General features: G+C 42.2%; 1 protein-coding gene across 1 annotated transcript in view; it reads left to right on the top strand.

The window, feature by feature from the left end:
• LOC308679011 (collagen alpha-4(VI) chain-like) overlaps positions 1–16,662 on the top strand; it is a gene marked incomplete at its 5' end in the record, with an annotated part of 89,595 nt that overhangs the window by 7,464 nt on the left and 65,469 nt on the right. Inside the window, 4 exons of the mRNA XM_081346247.1 lie at positions 1,152–1,703; positions 5,147–5,704; positions 8,516–9,100; positions 10,597–11,172. Coding sequence (XP_081202373.1) covers positions 1,152–1,703; positions 5,147–5,704; positions 8,516–9,100; positions 10,597–11,172 — 2,271 coding nt within the window. The remainder of the gene's footprint in view (positions 1–1,151; positions 1,704–5,146; positions 5,705–8,515; positions 9,101–10,596; positions 11,173–16,662) is intronic.

The following is a 16,662-nucleotide window of genomic DNA, read 5'->3' as shown; positions in this document are numbered from 1 at the left end:
CTAGTATTCTTAGCCATTTTAATAGAATTGTAATTGAAAATTCTGTGAGTTGTTGTTTGCATAATCTGGAAGGCTTGGAGAAAGCTGTGTTTAGCAAAGGCAGAAGGCTCTATTATGTGTGGGATAAGCAATGTGCTGGCCACTGCAAATAGAGTGTTTGAGGTCCAATCCATTGTCACAACTTGAAAAGAAGCTATAGCTTTGTTTAACTGCCAGCAAAGTTGCTTGTGGTGACTCTGTTCAAAAGCATCTTGTCCTCCCTCCCTTAAGAGGGAAAGAAGCAGACACTGGGCCGGTAATTGTTTTGCCCAAATAAAACTACATAATGAAATACTAAACTATTTTCAATAATTACCTATAAAGTTTGCAGGATGTGATTGACTTTGGGGATGTTTTCATGCTTCCCCAACTTAAAGGATCCATGCTTTATTCTGTGTCTTGTCCCCATTTCCCATAAAGCAAAAGCTGGACAGCATTGAAAGAATATAGTGAGTGGGAGGAATAGAACTTCTTAATTAGATTCCCATCTGTGCTCCATCTTCAAACTTTGGATTTTAAATTGCCCCTAGTAAAGCTTGGAGGTTAGAAATGGCTGGGAAGAAAAAATGTTCTAGGAAAGAAACAGGATGCAGAAAAATAATTATTATGCCTTTAATTACATCCTTTAAATTTACAGTAAGCTAACAGGAGCTACATTGTATGCATATGAATATGGCCATTTTGTCTTGTTATGCTTGAGTGTTTGCATTAAACTATATATGTATGCATCTTTCTCAAAGTATATATCTTTTTGCTTATAATATTGTCTAGCATACAGAGTTGTTACTATTTTACATAATGTAATCCTTCAAATTTTTGGACTTACTGAGTCTCGGCTTGTGTTTTGGCTTCAAAAATTAGAAATTATATAATTTCATACTTAGTATGAACTCAACAACCTTCTCCTCCACCCTTAATTGTAATACACCACCTACTTTGTTCTTAAGGCAGTAGTTCTTTACATAAATCTTGTGCAAGGAACTACTGGATAAGTAGTAGGGGAAGCTGAGATAATATTGTAGAACATCTCACTGATGTTTATTGAAAGTGAGTGTAGGCTTCACAGTAAAGGAATTGTCATTCTTACTTTCCTCTCTTCTACTTTTCATTAGGCTGTGAAGAGACAGAGGAAGCAGATATTTATTTCTTGATTGATGGTTCTGGCAGTATACAGACCGAAGGGTTCCATGATATGAAAGTCTTTATGAATGAAGTGATTAGCATGTTCCAGATTGGCCCCAATCAAGTTCGTTTTGGGGTGGTTCAATATGGAAGTGATCCCAATAAAGAGTTTTTGATTAATGAGTACGATACATTGACCCAGTTAAAAGAAGCAATAAAAGCGATCTGGCAGATTGGTGGTGGCACTCAAACTGGAAAAGCTTTACAATACATGAAGAATTTGTTCAAAACTTCAGCCAGGGACAATGTCCCCCAGTTCCTCATTGTTATTACAGATGGTAAATCCCAGGATCAAGTGACCATGCCTGCAGAAATGCTGCGGAATGCAGGCATTGTTATATATGCCATAGGTGTCAAGGATGCTGTTAAAAGAGAACTAGAAGATATAGCTGGGACCAAAGACAGGATGTTTTTTGTGAATGATTTTGATTCCCTGAAGCTCATCAAACATGATATTGCACAGGATATTTGTTCTCCTGAGGGTAAGGTGTTTTCTTCAATGAAAGTTTCTCAATGTTTTATCATAACCAATCTTTTGAAGGCTTATATGGAAACAAATTCCTTTTAATTTTCCAACACGGATCATATTTATGTTTTCAAAGCATCATCTGAAAAGAATTCACCTTTGCTGGATAAATCTCCACCCTTTTGGGGTGATTATTAAGGGATATCCCGTGGGAAGGCCGTATGGCTTACACTTGTTTCAAGTACAGAAGCTTTCATATGAGGTTCACTTTTGATGTTTTTTTCCTACATATAAGGGGTAGCTAAGACCTATTAAAGAAAAGTCATGAGAGTAAATTCATGAGCAAGCAGAATTTAGTTTTACTTCTTATTAAATGAGAATGTGACAAAAATGAGCAAGAAAATAAAATAAAGAAATAAGGCAACCCTTGATAACACATACTGGTTAATAGATTTTAAACCTTAAATTTTATGTTACTTCCATGCCAAAAAGAATAATGATCTTACCCACATTAAATTACAGCTGGAGGGAGTGTGTGATAGATGTTCCATTCTCTCCCTCCTGTGATCTCCTTCCTTCCTTTTAATAAGTACTTTAAGGGAGTTTCTGTACTCCCTACAAGATCTGCAAGTGTTTCCATGGAACAGGCCATTCAAGCTCCTAGCTAGACTTCCAAATAGAGCTTTCAAGTAAGTCCACACATCTTGGTGACTTCTGCTTGGATTGTTTAATTAGGAACACATAGTAGTTCACTAAAAGATGTTATTTCACTACATAATTCTCAGGGGTTAACACTGTAAATGTGAAGAACACTGGATTATAATGGTATTTTTATTTAGAAAATACAACGGCATGAATATTATAATATAAAACATAGCTACTGTTCATTCTTTCTCCATAGCATATGCCTATTATATGGTTATATATGCAATATAGTTAACTGAGTAAAACCCAACAAAAATCCAGCTGCTGTTTAAAGGTTTCTTAAAAAACTCCCAAGTCATTACCCCTGCGGCCCCTGGCCCGGTGCAGATCCCGTCGAGCCCCATGGTTCTCCGTGGAGCTCCGGGAGATGAAGCGTCGGAGACGGGGCCTAGAGAGCGGTTGGAGATCCAGCCGATCCGAATCCGATCGATTGCGACTAAGAACCTACACTAGGTCTTATCTCGCTGCGATAAGGGAGGCGAGGTCTAACCACTTCGCCACCCTTATCGCGTCCGCAGATAATCGCCCGGCCGCCCTGTTTAGGGTGACTCGCTCCCTCCTGAATCAGGAGGTGAGGGAGGATCCCTTGCAGGGTCGTGCCGAGGAGTTTAACCAGCATCTGTCGGACAAAATCGCTCGGATTCGGACCGGTCTGGACTCTGACTGGGCAGAGTCTGTCGAGCAGGACACGGGTGGTCTTGTCGATATCACCTGGGAGGAGTTTGATTCTGTGACTCCGGAGGAAGTGGACAGGATCATGGGGAGGCTGAGCACCACCACATGTTTATTGGACCCGTGCCCTTCCTGGCTGGTCTATGCAGCCCGGGAGAGGACACGCAGCTGGTTCCAGGCAGTTATATCGGCTTCTTTGAGTGAGGGTAGCTTCCCCGCCGTCTTGAAAGAGGCGGTGGTGAGGCCTCTCCTCAAGAAGCCTGCCTTGGACCCAGCTGTATTGAACAACTTTCGTCCTGTCTCCAACCTTCGCTTTCTTGCGAAGGTTGTTGAGAGTGTGGTGGCACATCAGCTCCCTCTGGTCCTGGATGAAGCGGATTATCTAGACCCGTACCAATCGGGTTTCAGGCCCGGGTACAGCACGGAGACGGCATTGGTCGCGCTGGTGAATGATCTCTGGAGGGCCCGGGACAGGGGGCATTCCTCTGTTCTGGTCCTATTAGACCTCTCAGCGGCTTTCGATACCATCGACCATGGTATCTTGCTGCGGCGTCTTGGGGGATTGGGAGTGGGAGGCACGGTTTTACAGTGGTTCTCCTCCTATCTCCAGGGACGCTCGCAGTCGGTGTTGGCAGGAGGGCAGAGGTCGACCGCGAGGTCTCTCATTTGTGGAGTTCCTCAGGGGTCGGTCCTCTCGCCTCTCCTGTTCAACATCTATATGAAACCGCTGGGTGAGATCATTTGTGGTTTTGGAGTTGGGTATCATCAGTATGCTGATGATACCCAGCTTTTCTTTTCGACCCCAAACCACCCCAGTGATGCCCTCACCGTGATGTCCCGTTGCCTGGAGGCGGTTCGGGTCTGGATGGGGAGGAACAGACTTCAACTCAACCCCGACAAGACCGAGTGGCTTTGCATACCTTCATCCCGGGTTTATTCAGACATTCCACCTCTTGCTATGGGGGGAGAATTATTACCCCCCGTAGATAGGGCTCGCAACTTGGGAGTCCTCCTAGATTCACGGCTCACCCTGGAAGACCACATAGGAGCTGTGACTAGGGGGGCTTTCGCCCAGGTTCGCCTGGTGCGCCAGTTGCGGCCCTATCTAAGCCGGGATGATCTATGCACAGTCACTCACGCGCTCGTGACCTCTCGACTAGACTACTGCAACGCTCTCTACATGGGGCTGCCCTTGAGGACCACCCGGAAGCTCCAACTGGCACAGAATGCAGCCGCGAGAGTTGTGTTGGGAGTTTCCCGATACTCCCATGTCACACCTCTGCTCCGTGAGCTGCATTGGTTGCCAGTTGTCTTCCGGGTGAGATTCAAGGTACTAGTCATGGTGTTTAAAGCCCTCCATGGCAGGGGTCCGGAGTACCTCAGGGAACACCTGCTGCCGGCGTCAACTTCCCTCCGCCCTGTGCGTTCCCACAGAGAGGGCCTCCTCAGGGTGCCACCGGTCAGAGAATGTAGATTGGTGGCCCCCAGGGGGAGGTCTTTCTCTGTGGGTGCCCCGGAGCTATGGAACCAGTTACCGGTTGAGCTCCGGACGGCGCCCGATCTTCGCTCCTTTCGCCGCGATCTGAAAACATACCTGTTTGAACAAGCCGGCCTGGCCTGAGGGGGGATTGGTGGGGTTTTTACTATCATTTTATTGGGGTTTTATTAATGTATTTATTGTTTTTTATGGGCATGTATTTAATTACTTTTTAATTTTTGTAGCTTTGTGTTTATTCTTGCCCTGCACACCGCCCTGAGTCCTTCGGGAGAAGGGCGGTATAGAAATATTAATAAATTAAATTAAATTAAATTAAATTAATTTTGCATTATTTTAGGAAGCTGAACAAAGCCCATTATTTTTTTAAAAGTGGAAACTCAGTTGCAAAGATGAAATGCAGCCTAGGTTCTGGAAAAATCTCTTGTTAAGAAGAGTAGACATTGTGTACAGTCAAAAAACATTTTTAGGTAGTGAATGCCAAGGACTTATTGCTTTGAAATGAAAATGTCCTATTGTTTGGGCCTGTAATATTTTGCAAATTTATTTAATATATTTATATATCTTTTTCATTTGTCTACTTTCAGCCTGTAAAAACTTGAAAGCTGACATAATTTTGCTAATTGATACATCAGAAAGTATGGATCAGTTTGAATTTGAACAGATCAAGGATTTCATTGATTTAATTGTGAACAAGTCTGATGTTGGGACTGATAAGGTTCAGATTGGGCTGCTCCAATTTGGCTTCAATCCAGAAGAAGTTTTCCCACTGAACAAGTACAACAACAAGGCTGACCTGAGGAAAGCAATAACTACAATGAGGCAGGTTCAAGAAGGAGCCAGAATTGGAAGAGCTCTAGACTTTGCCTCCCCTTACTTTGACAAATCTGAGGGAGGGCGTTTGGGTGTAAAACAATATTTGATAGTGGTCACAGATGAGGAATCTAGCGACGACGTGAGAAGAGCAGCCAGGGCACTCAGGAAGAAAGGTGTCATCATCTATGCAATTGGAATACTGAAAGCAAACAACTCCCAGCTTTTAGACATTGCTGGAACTCAGGATAAAGTATTTTCAGAGGATTATTTTCTATCACTCGTGTTTCTGGTGAAACCAATTCTATTTCAGATTTGCAACCCTGACAAGGGTAAGTATTGAAGCGAGAAACGTTATTTCTTCAGAAAATTATTTTGCACTCTCCATATTTTCTGCTATAACCCAGAGCCAGATATTGTCAGGGTCAGGGTTAATGATTGTAATAGTATGTGGGAATGACCTGGGAGACAGTAGGGAAAGCCACAGACTGGGCAACTGGACAGCATGTAAAAGAGATCTCTGCCTCAGGAGGAAGAATGTGGGAAATGTTTTATACGAGAGGCAAGCTTTCCTGAGAGTAAAAGGAAAGAAGGGGAGAAATATTTTTAATCTTGCAATACTATTTATTAATTAATCAAATGTGTATATTGAGTGTTTTTGGGCAGTTCACAAATAAAGCCATAAAATCTATATAAAAAAGTAGACTAATTTAAAGAAAAATTGTATGTTAAAACTTTTCAATAAAAAAGTAGACTAATTTTAAAAAAAATCAATTTGAGAAGTTAAAAAGACAGAGGGATTGCCCTTAAGTCATCAGCCAACCCTAAAGTTGCATGCCATGCTAGCAGGCAGGGCCAAGTTTTAATGCTGTTCCAGTGCACCAGAAGAGTGAGACCCAACCAATGTAACCTTATAATAAAGTCAGGATTCATACTCCTGGTTGTATTTCTTATCTGGATTACCTCACAGGGCAAGTAATTGTATAGAAAACAGCAGTAAAAGATTTGAGATCAGAACTTATATATATATATATATATATGTGTGTGTGTGTGTGTGTGTGTGTGTGTGTGTAAATTTTTTGGCTTGCTAACAAAGAATAAAGGGAGACCGATATGATCATTTCAAACTTATTTGACTGATGAGAACATTGAGTCCCATTATTATTATATTATATATATATATATTATATATATATACATTATATATATATATATATATATATATATATATACTATATACTGTATATATATATATATATATATATATATATATATATATATATATATATATATATATATATAGTATATAGTATATATATATACAGTATATAGTATATATATATATATATATAATGTATATATATATAATATATATATATACATTATATATATATATAGTATATATATATATATACCGTATATATAATTTGAAGGAATTCTAATGCAGATTATACAGTATATTTTCTTCCTTTCTTATAACAAAACTGGAACATTTTGCATTATATCCTTATAAAAAACATATTTTTTGAAGGACAGTTGGAAAAAGTGACTTATTCAAAAGAAACCAACAGGCTTCACAAAGTGTCCAATTCCCTACTGCACAAAACAGCTATAGTCATTATTTCCTCTACTCTACATGATAGCTGCCTACATATTCCTAAGAAAAGTGTCCATGCATCTGATGAAGTCCATGTTATTTTATATAATGTTACAAGTGTTATCTTACAAGATGCTATGCAATGAGAGAGAGAGAGAGAGAGAGAGAGAGAGAGAGAGAGAGAGAGAGAGAGAGAGAGAGAGAGAGAGAGAGAGAGAGAGTTTACTATAATTTGTTAGATGCTAAGAGAGTAGAAAGTGCTCTGGTTCATTCAATACATTTTAAAGTAGTTTGGGTAATTCTGATGTCAGCGACCAAAACATAGATGAAACCAAAAAATCAACTCCACATTAAGACTAAAATTACTTTTATTAAAATTTGCTAAAGTAACAATGCAGAGACTTGTTAGATATGACTGAATGGAACACAAAAAAGTAGTAATGTTGCAAGTCAGATTACAGATACTTCTCAATTTATGAACACAAATGGGACCAGAATTTCCATCATAACACATTGCAGTCATAATTCAAGTTGGATCAATTTTATAAAAAAATTTATGACAGTCACAAAGTAAATTACCACCATCACTAAGAAAATAATGCAGTTTTTAAGTGAATCACATGGTCATTAGGCGAATCCAGCTTACTCAATAGGTGGGTTTTTTTTGCTAAAAATTGGCAAAAAATCTTGCAAATTGTAATCATGACTGTAGGATATTGCAGCCAGTTGTAAATGTGAGCTGGTTGCCAAGCCCCCAAATTGCAGTTGTAACCATGGGGATGGTACGTCTTAAGCATGAGTACAGAACTGAGTAAGTGTTATTAACCCACATTTGCCAAGGCCAGGGGTAGGCAACCTCGGCTCTTTTATGACTCATGGACTTCAACTCCCAGAATTCCTGAGTCAGCATAGCTGACTCAGGAATTCTGGGAGTTGAAGTCCATGAGTCATAAAAGAGCCGAGGTTGCCTACCTGTGGCCAAGGCCATTATAATTTTGAACCACTGTTAAACAAACAGTCGTAAATAAAGAACTATCTAGGTTTCCTTCTTTTCCCCCTCATATGAATTAGAGAGATATCAGTCATGTTCTTCCTTCACTTTTTGGCTTAAATGGTATTTCCCTCCTTGTTGCACTGGTAACAGATCCCTCCTCTCCATCAAGATGATTTTCCTTATTGTCAACAGTTGCCTTTGCCAAAGGCTGCGACTTACTCATTATGAATCCTACCTTGATTTAAGAATTTTTTTCCATGGGTGCAGCCTCTGGATGTTGCTAATTTACAGCTTTCACCAATCCCTTCCCAGAGTGATTTATCCCGGAGCTTTTGAGAGCTGTAGCTCTTAACCTCTAGGCAGCCATCACACTGTTATGTTTGCACTATTCTCTATTGTTTCTATTTTAACTTCACCTTTAGCAATTCATATTTTTCAAAGAAATGTCCTAAAAGTTAACAGCAAGGGTGAGGAAGCATTTGACACTAGATTATTGAAGCAAAAGAAGCAGAAATTTATTTTAACACTGCCATTTTGTTTTTTTAATGACAGTATGCAAGCGAACTGAAGTTGCTGACATAATCTTTGTAGTTCATGGATCCAGAGACATTACAGATCTGCAGTTTGAGGGGATTCAAAGGCTTATGGAAGTAATTGTGAATGATTCAGTTGTGGGCAAAGACAATGCTCAGTTTGGAGCTGTTATTTTTGGGACTCTACCTGAGGAAAAATTTCAGCTAAATACCTATTCCACAAAATTTCAACTCAGGGAAGCCATTAAAAACCTGGTTCCTTTAAGAGAATTCACCTTTACAGCAAGAGCTTTGAATTTTGCAAGGGAACGCTTTGGTGCTGCTTATGGTGGCCGAACATCATACCTAAATATCACAAAGATCATCGTCCTGATCACAGATGAACCAACAACACCCACAGATAGACCTAATCTCTCAGCAGCAGTTCAGGCTTTGAAGCAAGAAGGCATCCAGGTCATTGCAGTAGGAATAGAAGACGCGAGTAGAACAGAACTAGCAGAAATAGTTGGTGAGAAGGGAAAATGGTTTTTTACTCCCAGTTACAACACACTGGACAGTTTATATGAAAACATAACGTATCTTATATGTGATGAATCAAAACCAGGTAACTAGAACCTTTGTTTATGTATATATTTGATTTATTACTAGCATTCGTTTTATATTGCCACACTAAACTGAATCTTCTTCTCTACTTGGCAAATAAAGCCACTTGGGATGGACTGGAGGAATTGATTTGGACACTAGTTGAACTTCTTCCCTCTACAGTCCCTCATTTTGTTCCTTGCTTCCCTTAATTTGGCAAGGTAGTTTCTAAAAATCTGCATCTTGGCCAAATGAGAAGCAGCTGTCATACCTAAATTTGAAAACACTTGGCTATGTTTTGTCAGTATGAAACATTGCAAACTTTTGGTAGGGGGTCAAGTTGGGATATTATGCTAGATATAGCTAAAAGCAGGAATTTGGTCTGGGAAGTACAAGATACAATAAAATATTTTACTTTTCTATGCCTTTGATTCATGTGATTTACTGATCTTCGTTTGGAAAGAAGTATATTTCATTTACTTCAGCTCCCCTGTTATTCATATTGCAGAATGTTTTTGTTAGGCAATAATATAATACAATAAGTGTGCCACTTCAGGAGAAATAGGACAACAACAACCAGAAGCTCCCCTATCTGCTTACCAAGATTAAATAATATAAATATTATATTATATTTGGTAAATATAAATATTTATATTTATAAATAGCCAACAGTTTTCAGTCCTCAAGGCACACATTAGGAGAAAAAAATATATCTTGCAGTACTTCAAAGTGTAATATGTTATGAGATAACCTACCCTTTTTTAACATGGTACACTCCAGATCTGTTGAGCATGGCTGTCTGTTAAGTTATTACTGTTACGTTACATTACATTTTGTTATGTTATGTGGTACAGATAGTCCTCAGCTTTCAACCACAATTGGAATTTTGGTCACTAATAGATGCACTCATTGAACAAGGCATCCCATGACCAGAACCAATTTTGTGATCATTATGACCCTGGTAGTTAAACAAATCACACGGTCAATAAGTAAATCATGCAACTGTTAAATGACTGTTGATTGTTAGAAGTTGGCTGAAAAGGTTGTAAATGGTGATCACATGACTGCAGGATGGTGCAAATGTTGGAAATGTGAGCTAATCGCCAAGCACCAAATCACAATCATGTGATTTTGCACAGGTGGTACAACAGCTATAACTTTGAGAACAGGTCATTTTTTTTCCAATGCTGTTGTAACTCTGAATCATTGTTACATGAATTGTCATAAGCCAAGAATTACCTGTGGTATTTTCAGTGCTAAAAAGTTATTTGTTAATTTTGCAAAAATACAAAATATTATATATAAAACAGAATATGAATACATTTTCTGGAAAGAAAATCTATTGATTTGTGTGGAATTATTACCCAATAATAATTTTAGTATTATAGAAGTAAGTGTCGCTGAGCTCAATAGAACCTACAGTATTTCCTAGAAGTGTATTCAGAATATTACCTTAGGTGTGTTGAGAGTTACTTCATCTTTTTGTATCTCACAATCAAATGGATTTTCTTTCTGCAGCTTGTGATACTGGAGAGGCAGATCTTGTGTTTCTGATCGATGGCTCAGACAGCATTTCAGCACAGAACTTTTCTACTATGAAGACGTTCATGAAAGAAGTAGTTGATAGCTTTATGATTGCAAAGGACAAGGTCCGGGTTGGAGTGGCTCAGTACAGCACAAAACCTCAGAAAGAATTTTATCTCAATGAATTTTTTAATAATAATGCCATAAAAAAGAAGATTGATGCAATTGCTCAGTTAAAAGCTCGCACTTTCACAGGCGCAGGGTTGAAATTTGTCAAGAGCTTCTTTGAACCTGTGAATGGTGGTCGACAATATAATGGGGTGGTGCAGTATTTGATTGTCATCACAGATGGGCACTCTGATGACAAAGTGGAGGATGCAGCCATTGCTCTAAGAAAAGATGGCATCCACATCTTTGTAATAGGCATTGGGAATTTAAGTCCTTTTGACTTCCAAAAAATTGCTGGCTTTGCTAGCAGAGTGTATCTGTTGGAGAACTTTGAACAACTGCAAAGTGATACAAGGAAGATTGTCAGAGAGATCTGTAATCCTGGTGATAAACCCCCTCCAGGTAAGTCTCAGCATTTTTAAAACTCTATACATCTCCATCTTATTTTTTCCACCTCAGAGTGTTTAATTTTATTCGCAAAATATGAGATAGTTTTTAATACTTTCTTTTTAAATAATTGCTTTGCTTCAATTAAGGAGGATATTTATCTATCAAAAGAGGAAAAAAAGGCTGCAGTTGTGTGAAGAGAATCCAAGAGGAAATTTAAGAAATACTGAATGCATTAGATATTAAGGAAAGTAGATTATAGTAATTTAAAAGAACACAAAAATGACAACAGCAAGTCAATGTTATCAATCTCCTCCTCCTCCTCCTTCTTCCTTCTTCTTTCTTCTCCATTCTCATTTGCTGTTGTTACATTAGCCAGGAGACCAAAATGTTAGTGCAGAATAGTAGTTTGGCTGCCAATTTACCAGGTCTGTTGTAGGGCATACTCGCATGCTTCCCAAAGTGCTAGTAGGATGAGCTGGATTCGCAGTAGAAAGAAAGACAAATGGCTCTTCCTGCAGTGTCATCCTAGGCCCCCTCCCTTCCCAGGAGCCATCTCATAAATCGGTGCCATAAATAGGAAGGTTCAGAGCCAGCAGAAATCTGACTGACTGCACAGAGTACCAACTTGTTCCTCCTCCCCACCCTGCCACTGAAGTGGTACCTATTTATCTACTCACATAGAACATGCTTTCAAACTGTTCAGTGGGCAGAAGTTGAGGTGAGTAAGCCACTGAGCCACCACAGCTCTACACTATCCTACTGTAACAATAATTTTAAAATACAATTAAGAAATTACTGTAGTTATATTATGAATTCCATGAGACTCAGTTTTTAATTTAATATATGCTGTTTTGTATCTACATGAAACAACCTGGAGAAATTATTCAGAGTTGGAGTTAAAAGTATCACAAATATGCAGATGTCCTCAAGGTTTACCTTTTTATATCAAAACTATGAGGCAGTGAATAATCTTAAATCAGAATTTGAATATAATAATATACTAGACGAAGGTTGATAAGTTGTCATTAAAATCAGATAAGACAGATGTGTCATTAAATGTGTTTCAATTGCTTCACTATTGTAATCAGTGTGTTGGGTATGTATATGTGTATGTATATATTACACTTCCTTGGATCCAATATTATCTCTAGAAGTACAGTTAGTTTTAGTGATACAGAATTTCTTTTATCAGATTGGTTCTATAGTTATAGATTTGGTTGCTTACCATCTGCCTCACCCTTTTGAATACATTTTTTAATATTAAAAATAATTATATGCCACTTCTGATCAGCCTAAATGGTCTCTATCTAATGATGCTGTGTTTCTCACTGCTTTTTGTAGTATATGGGAACTATTCATTCTTAGCATGTATCTAATAAGAAAATATATTTATGAACTAATCTTTGTATGGAATCCAGATATTAGAAGCAGATCTTGTCTCAAATGTCTGCTCTCATCATTCAAATTGACAAACTTGAGCTTTCATAATAGTGTTCTGAGAACTTTAACTTCACTATCCAGGACAATATGTTTACGGCCCACAAAGAAAGGAAGGGGAGGGGAGGACCAAAAGTGATTTAGAAGTGACAGGCATTCCAGAAAGGTCTGCTTTTTGCAGTTGGAAAGTTTTAAAATTAAGGGTATCTTTTCCTCCTATTCATCTGAACATTATTATATAGGCTGTGTGACACATGTTATATATGATCTGTTAGAACAGGGGTCGGCAACCGGAAAAAGTAAAAGAGCCACTCAGAACCGGTTCCGTCACACAAACAAAAAAGTGGGAGCTGCAAAAAGTGCGCGCGCGTGCGTCCACTCCCGCGCATGCGCAAAAAATTTTGCGCATGCACAAAATGGGAGGCACCTGCGCGGCGGCGGGTCTCCCCTTCGGAGAGGTGCGCACCATCCCGTCCGGAGACCTGCCGCGTTCGTCAAACGGGGCCAGGCCGGCGCGCGCAGGGGGGAGGGGGCGACGGGGGCTTTTCTCCTAAGAACAGCGGCTTTTAAAAGTGGGAGGGTCGGAGTGCCGCGGGCAGTTCCGGAGAGGCGGGGGATGAAGCCCCGCTTGCCTGGAGGGGGGGCAGAGAAGCGAGTTGCTGCAGCCCACCTTGGGCGGCTCCCGCCCTTTGTTCAGGCGCCAGCATCCCAAAGAAGCCCAGCCAGGAAGGGGAACAATGCCTCGCGTGCGGGAGGGGAACAACGCCTCGCGTGCCCAGCCTGGCCCCTGCGCTCCCCCCTCCCTCCGAGCAGAAACCCGGTCCTTGCCGCTCCCGAGGATCTGCGAGGCTGGGGGAGCCGCCCTTCCCCTCGTTTGCCCTGGCGGACGCTCCTGGTGGTGCTGCTAATGGGTGTGATTCCAGCCGGAGGCGTCAGAAAGCCGCCGCCGTCCTTGGGAGAGGTGCGCGCGCACTCTCCAAACCGCCGCTAAAGGATAACAATATTGTTTAGACTGGTTTAAGATACCATAAATATGGTAAAGCAATTACCTCATTAAAACATCATCTGGAGAGAGAGGTATGAAGAGATGTTTCCAAGAGTAGTAGAAATAAATTATCAACATATTGCATAGAAAAGATATCCAATGGGGATGCTTCTTTTAAAAACAATTTTTAACAATATTTGTCCTTATCCTCCCAGGCAGAACGGAAAAGCGCGGTCATTTCGCAGCTTTCCAGCCCAACTCACTTCGTCCCTCATAAAACCCAGGCAGGAAAGGCCGGCGCGCTTCCCAGAGCCGCGCTCTTGACTCGCCAAAGCTTGCCGGGTGCTGTGCTCGCCGGCGGAATAAAGAAATCATCTCTCCCTGTCTCACGTGTAAATAAATCATCAGCCTCACTTACTTGACCACCGGCAGCGCTCTGAGGGAACAGGGGAGCGGGACGAGATCGGGCTTTTGCCCTTCGGCTGAAGGCGAGGCGCTCGCCTCTAGTTGCAGACCTGGCAAATGGGGGAATAGCCAGATGTTGCACGGAGGGGGGGAAAACGGGGCCCGCTACGAGTCGCTTCAAGGGTGTCGCGGCACTTTGGGGAAAGGCAACTTTTTTCCCCCGGCTCCGCAAATGAAAAGCGCCGCGCGCCTGAGTCTCAGAGCACGCCTGAAGGGGAATTAACCTCCCCAGCTGTCTCCCGGACTGGGTCCAAGAAGCCACCCCACCCCCCTTGTATCTCATTTGGTGAAAAGAAACAAACAAAAAAGGGGGGTGGGGTATCGTGAAAGTGTCAAGAGGCGGACGTGGCAACCGGGGGTGGGGTGGGGGGGGGCTGTCTTCCACAAGACAGCGCTACCTCACGAAGACCAGAAAGGGGTCTCGCCTATTCTTCTGTGCTCTCCTCTGGCCACCTTTCGGGCTGAGTCTGGCGGCCGGGGACTCTGCTTCCACTGTTTGGCGGAGCGGACTCGCTCGCTCGCTCACTCCATACCGGAGTCTAGCCGAGGCATAGTGGCGTCAGAGCCAGGCTTCAGCAGCCTGCGCGGCAAGGAATACCCTGTGTGGCCGCGGCTCTCGGGGAAGCCCTGGCTGTCCGCTTCCTCGCTCCACGCTGCCATTCGGGGCCCACGCGTTCCCCGGGCAAATTGCGGCGCCCAGCAGGCGAGGAAACACGCCCGCTCCAGTCGCCCCCCCCTTCCCTCAGGAGACGCGAAGCAAGTGACCGCCCGGAGCACGGGCTCTCCGGGAGCCGCCTCCGCTGCCCCAGTCCTTGCGGTTCCCGATTGCTCGGTAGGGATCTTTCCCGGGACTGGCTCGCTGGCTTTTCCCTCTTAGCCAGACATTGTGGAACCGCTTTCCTCAACCTCCCCCCCCTTGGTTCTGCTCTCTCCATGCCTTCTCTGGAGAAAGTGAGGGGAGGGGAGCATCTAACCTTAAATCCTTAACCCTCCCCATTGAATCCACCCAATAAGACCCCCGATCGGGGGAGGGAGGCAGCCGTCGCCATGTTAGCTCCCTTCAAAACAACACTAGGTCCCAAGGCAAGCGAGCCGTGCGGGAGAGTCAGCCAGCCCAGCCAGGCAGCGGAAAGAAGCAGGCAGGCAGGGCGTTTTGCTGCGGCTTCCTCGCTGTTGGGGAGCTCGCTCGATTCTCTCCTCCTTTACCGCCACGGGCAAGCGAATCAACCGGGCCTGGAGACGGCGGGGAGAGGTGGAGGGAGTGGGGTTGGGGGGGGGAAAGAAGCAAAACAAAATCCGGAGAATTCAGTAAGCGATCCTCAAGGGCGAGCTGCAATGTCAGAAAAAAAAAACCAAGGGTTCCCGAAAGTTTGGCTGCCTGGTGCCGGTTCCAAAGCTTTGCAAAGCTGCCGTGCAGATGGGCCGCGGCAGCTTTCGCAAGAAGCGGGGCCGTGGAGACCTGCAGGTTTGGGGAGGTGCGCACGCACCTCCGCCCTTCGGAAAGGTGCGCGCACACCTCTCGGAACGGGCGGCGCCACTCTCCATTTGGAGAGGTGCGCGCGCACCACTGCCCGTTCAAAGAGGTGCGCGCGCACCAGGCAGCTGGGAGCCGCAGGAGATGGCTCAAAGAGCCGCATGCGGCTCCGGAGCCGCGGGTTGCCGACCCGTGTGTTAGAAGCAATAAAGAATCAACCATGGAATATGTTGGGCAATATCTTTGGAGATTTTATTAGAAATGCAAGAGTCTAGATTACCTGATACCCAAGTTCAAATTGGAATATCATCTGTCCTGATACAGACATCATAAGGATCATTGTTAAAGTTCACAGAAATCTTCTTGGTGGCAGGGCATGAACAAGTCAAAGCTAGCACATCAAATGTTTATTTCCAGCCCAAAAGTTCGCATCTGGGATTATCCAAATCAAACAGTCCCCACAACTAATAAAAACTTGTTCATAGTAAATTGTAAAATGCTATAGCAGCATCTAGTGGCTTGCTTAGAGCCTCTTGGCTCTATCACAAGCTGATCATTTTGCAACTTTGGAAAAAAAGTTCTATTGTTCCCTTAAGTTGTTTTCAGAGCACATAATGCAAAACAGAGTACAACTTTTAAAAAAACATTTATAAGCCTTTGTGTTGGTGCACTGACATAATGTTTGTGTTATTTTTTTAAAAAAATGTGCCAAATTTTAAGGAAATTCATATATACGCTTAATTATTCCATAGTAACTATGTTGGGGAGAGAGGTGGGGAGAAGGAGAGGGAGGAATAATAATAATAATAATAATAATAATAATAATAATAATAATAATAATAATAATAATAATAATAATAATAATAATAATAATAATAATTTTATTTGTATACCGCCCTTATCCCGAAGGACTCAGGGTGGTGAACACGGCAAACATATAAAAGTGCAAAAATACAAAAATTAAAAAAGAATTAAACGAGATGCCCAAGTTACAACAATAGATTAAAATACATTTAAAACAACAATAAAATCCAAACCCATCCCCCATCAGGCCAGGCCGGCTTGTTCGAACAAATAACTCTTCAGATCGCGTCGGAAGGAGCGAAGGTCAGGCGCCATCCGGAGCTCAACAGGCAAACGA

This window comes from Vipera berus (assembly GCF_964194415.1).
Source record: "Vipera berus genome assembly, chromosome: Z".
NCBI classification, from domain to species: Eukaryota; Metazoa; Chordata; class Lepidosauria; order Squamata; family Viperidae; genus Vipera; species Vipera berus.
The sequence above is the reverse complement of the archived record's forward strand: the minus strand, read 5'-3'. Positions and strand labels throughout refer to the sequence as shown.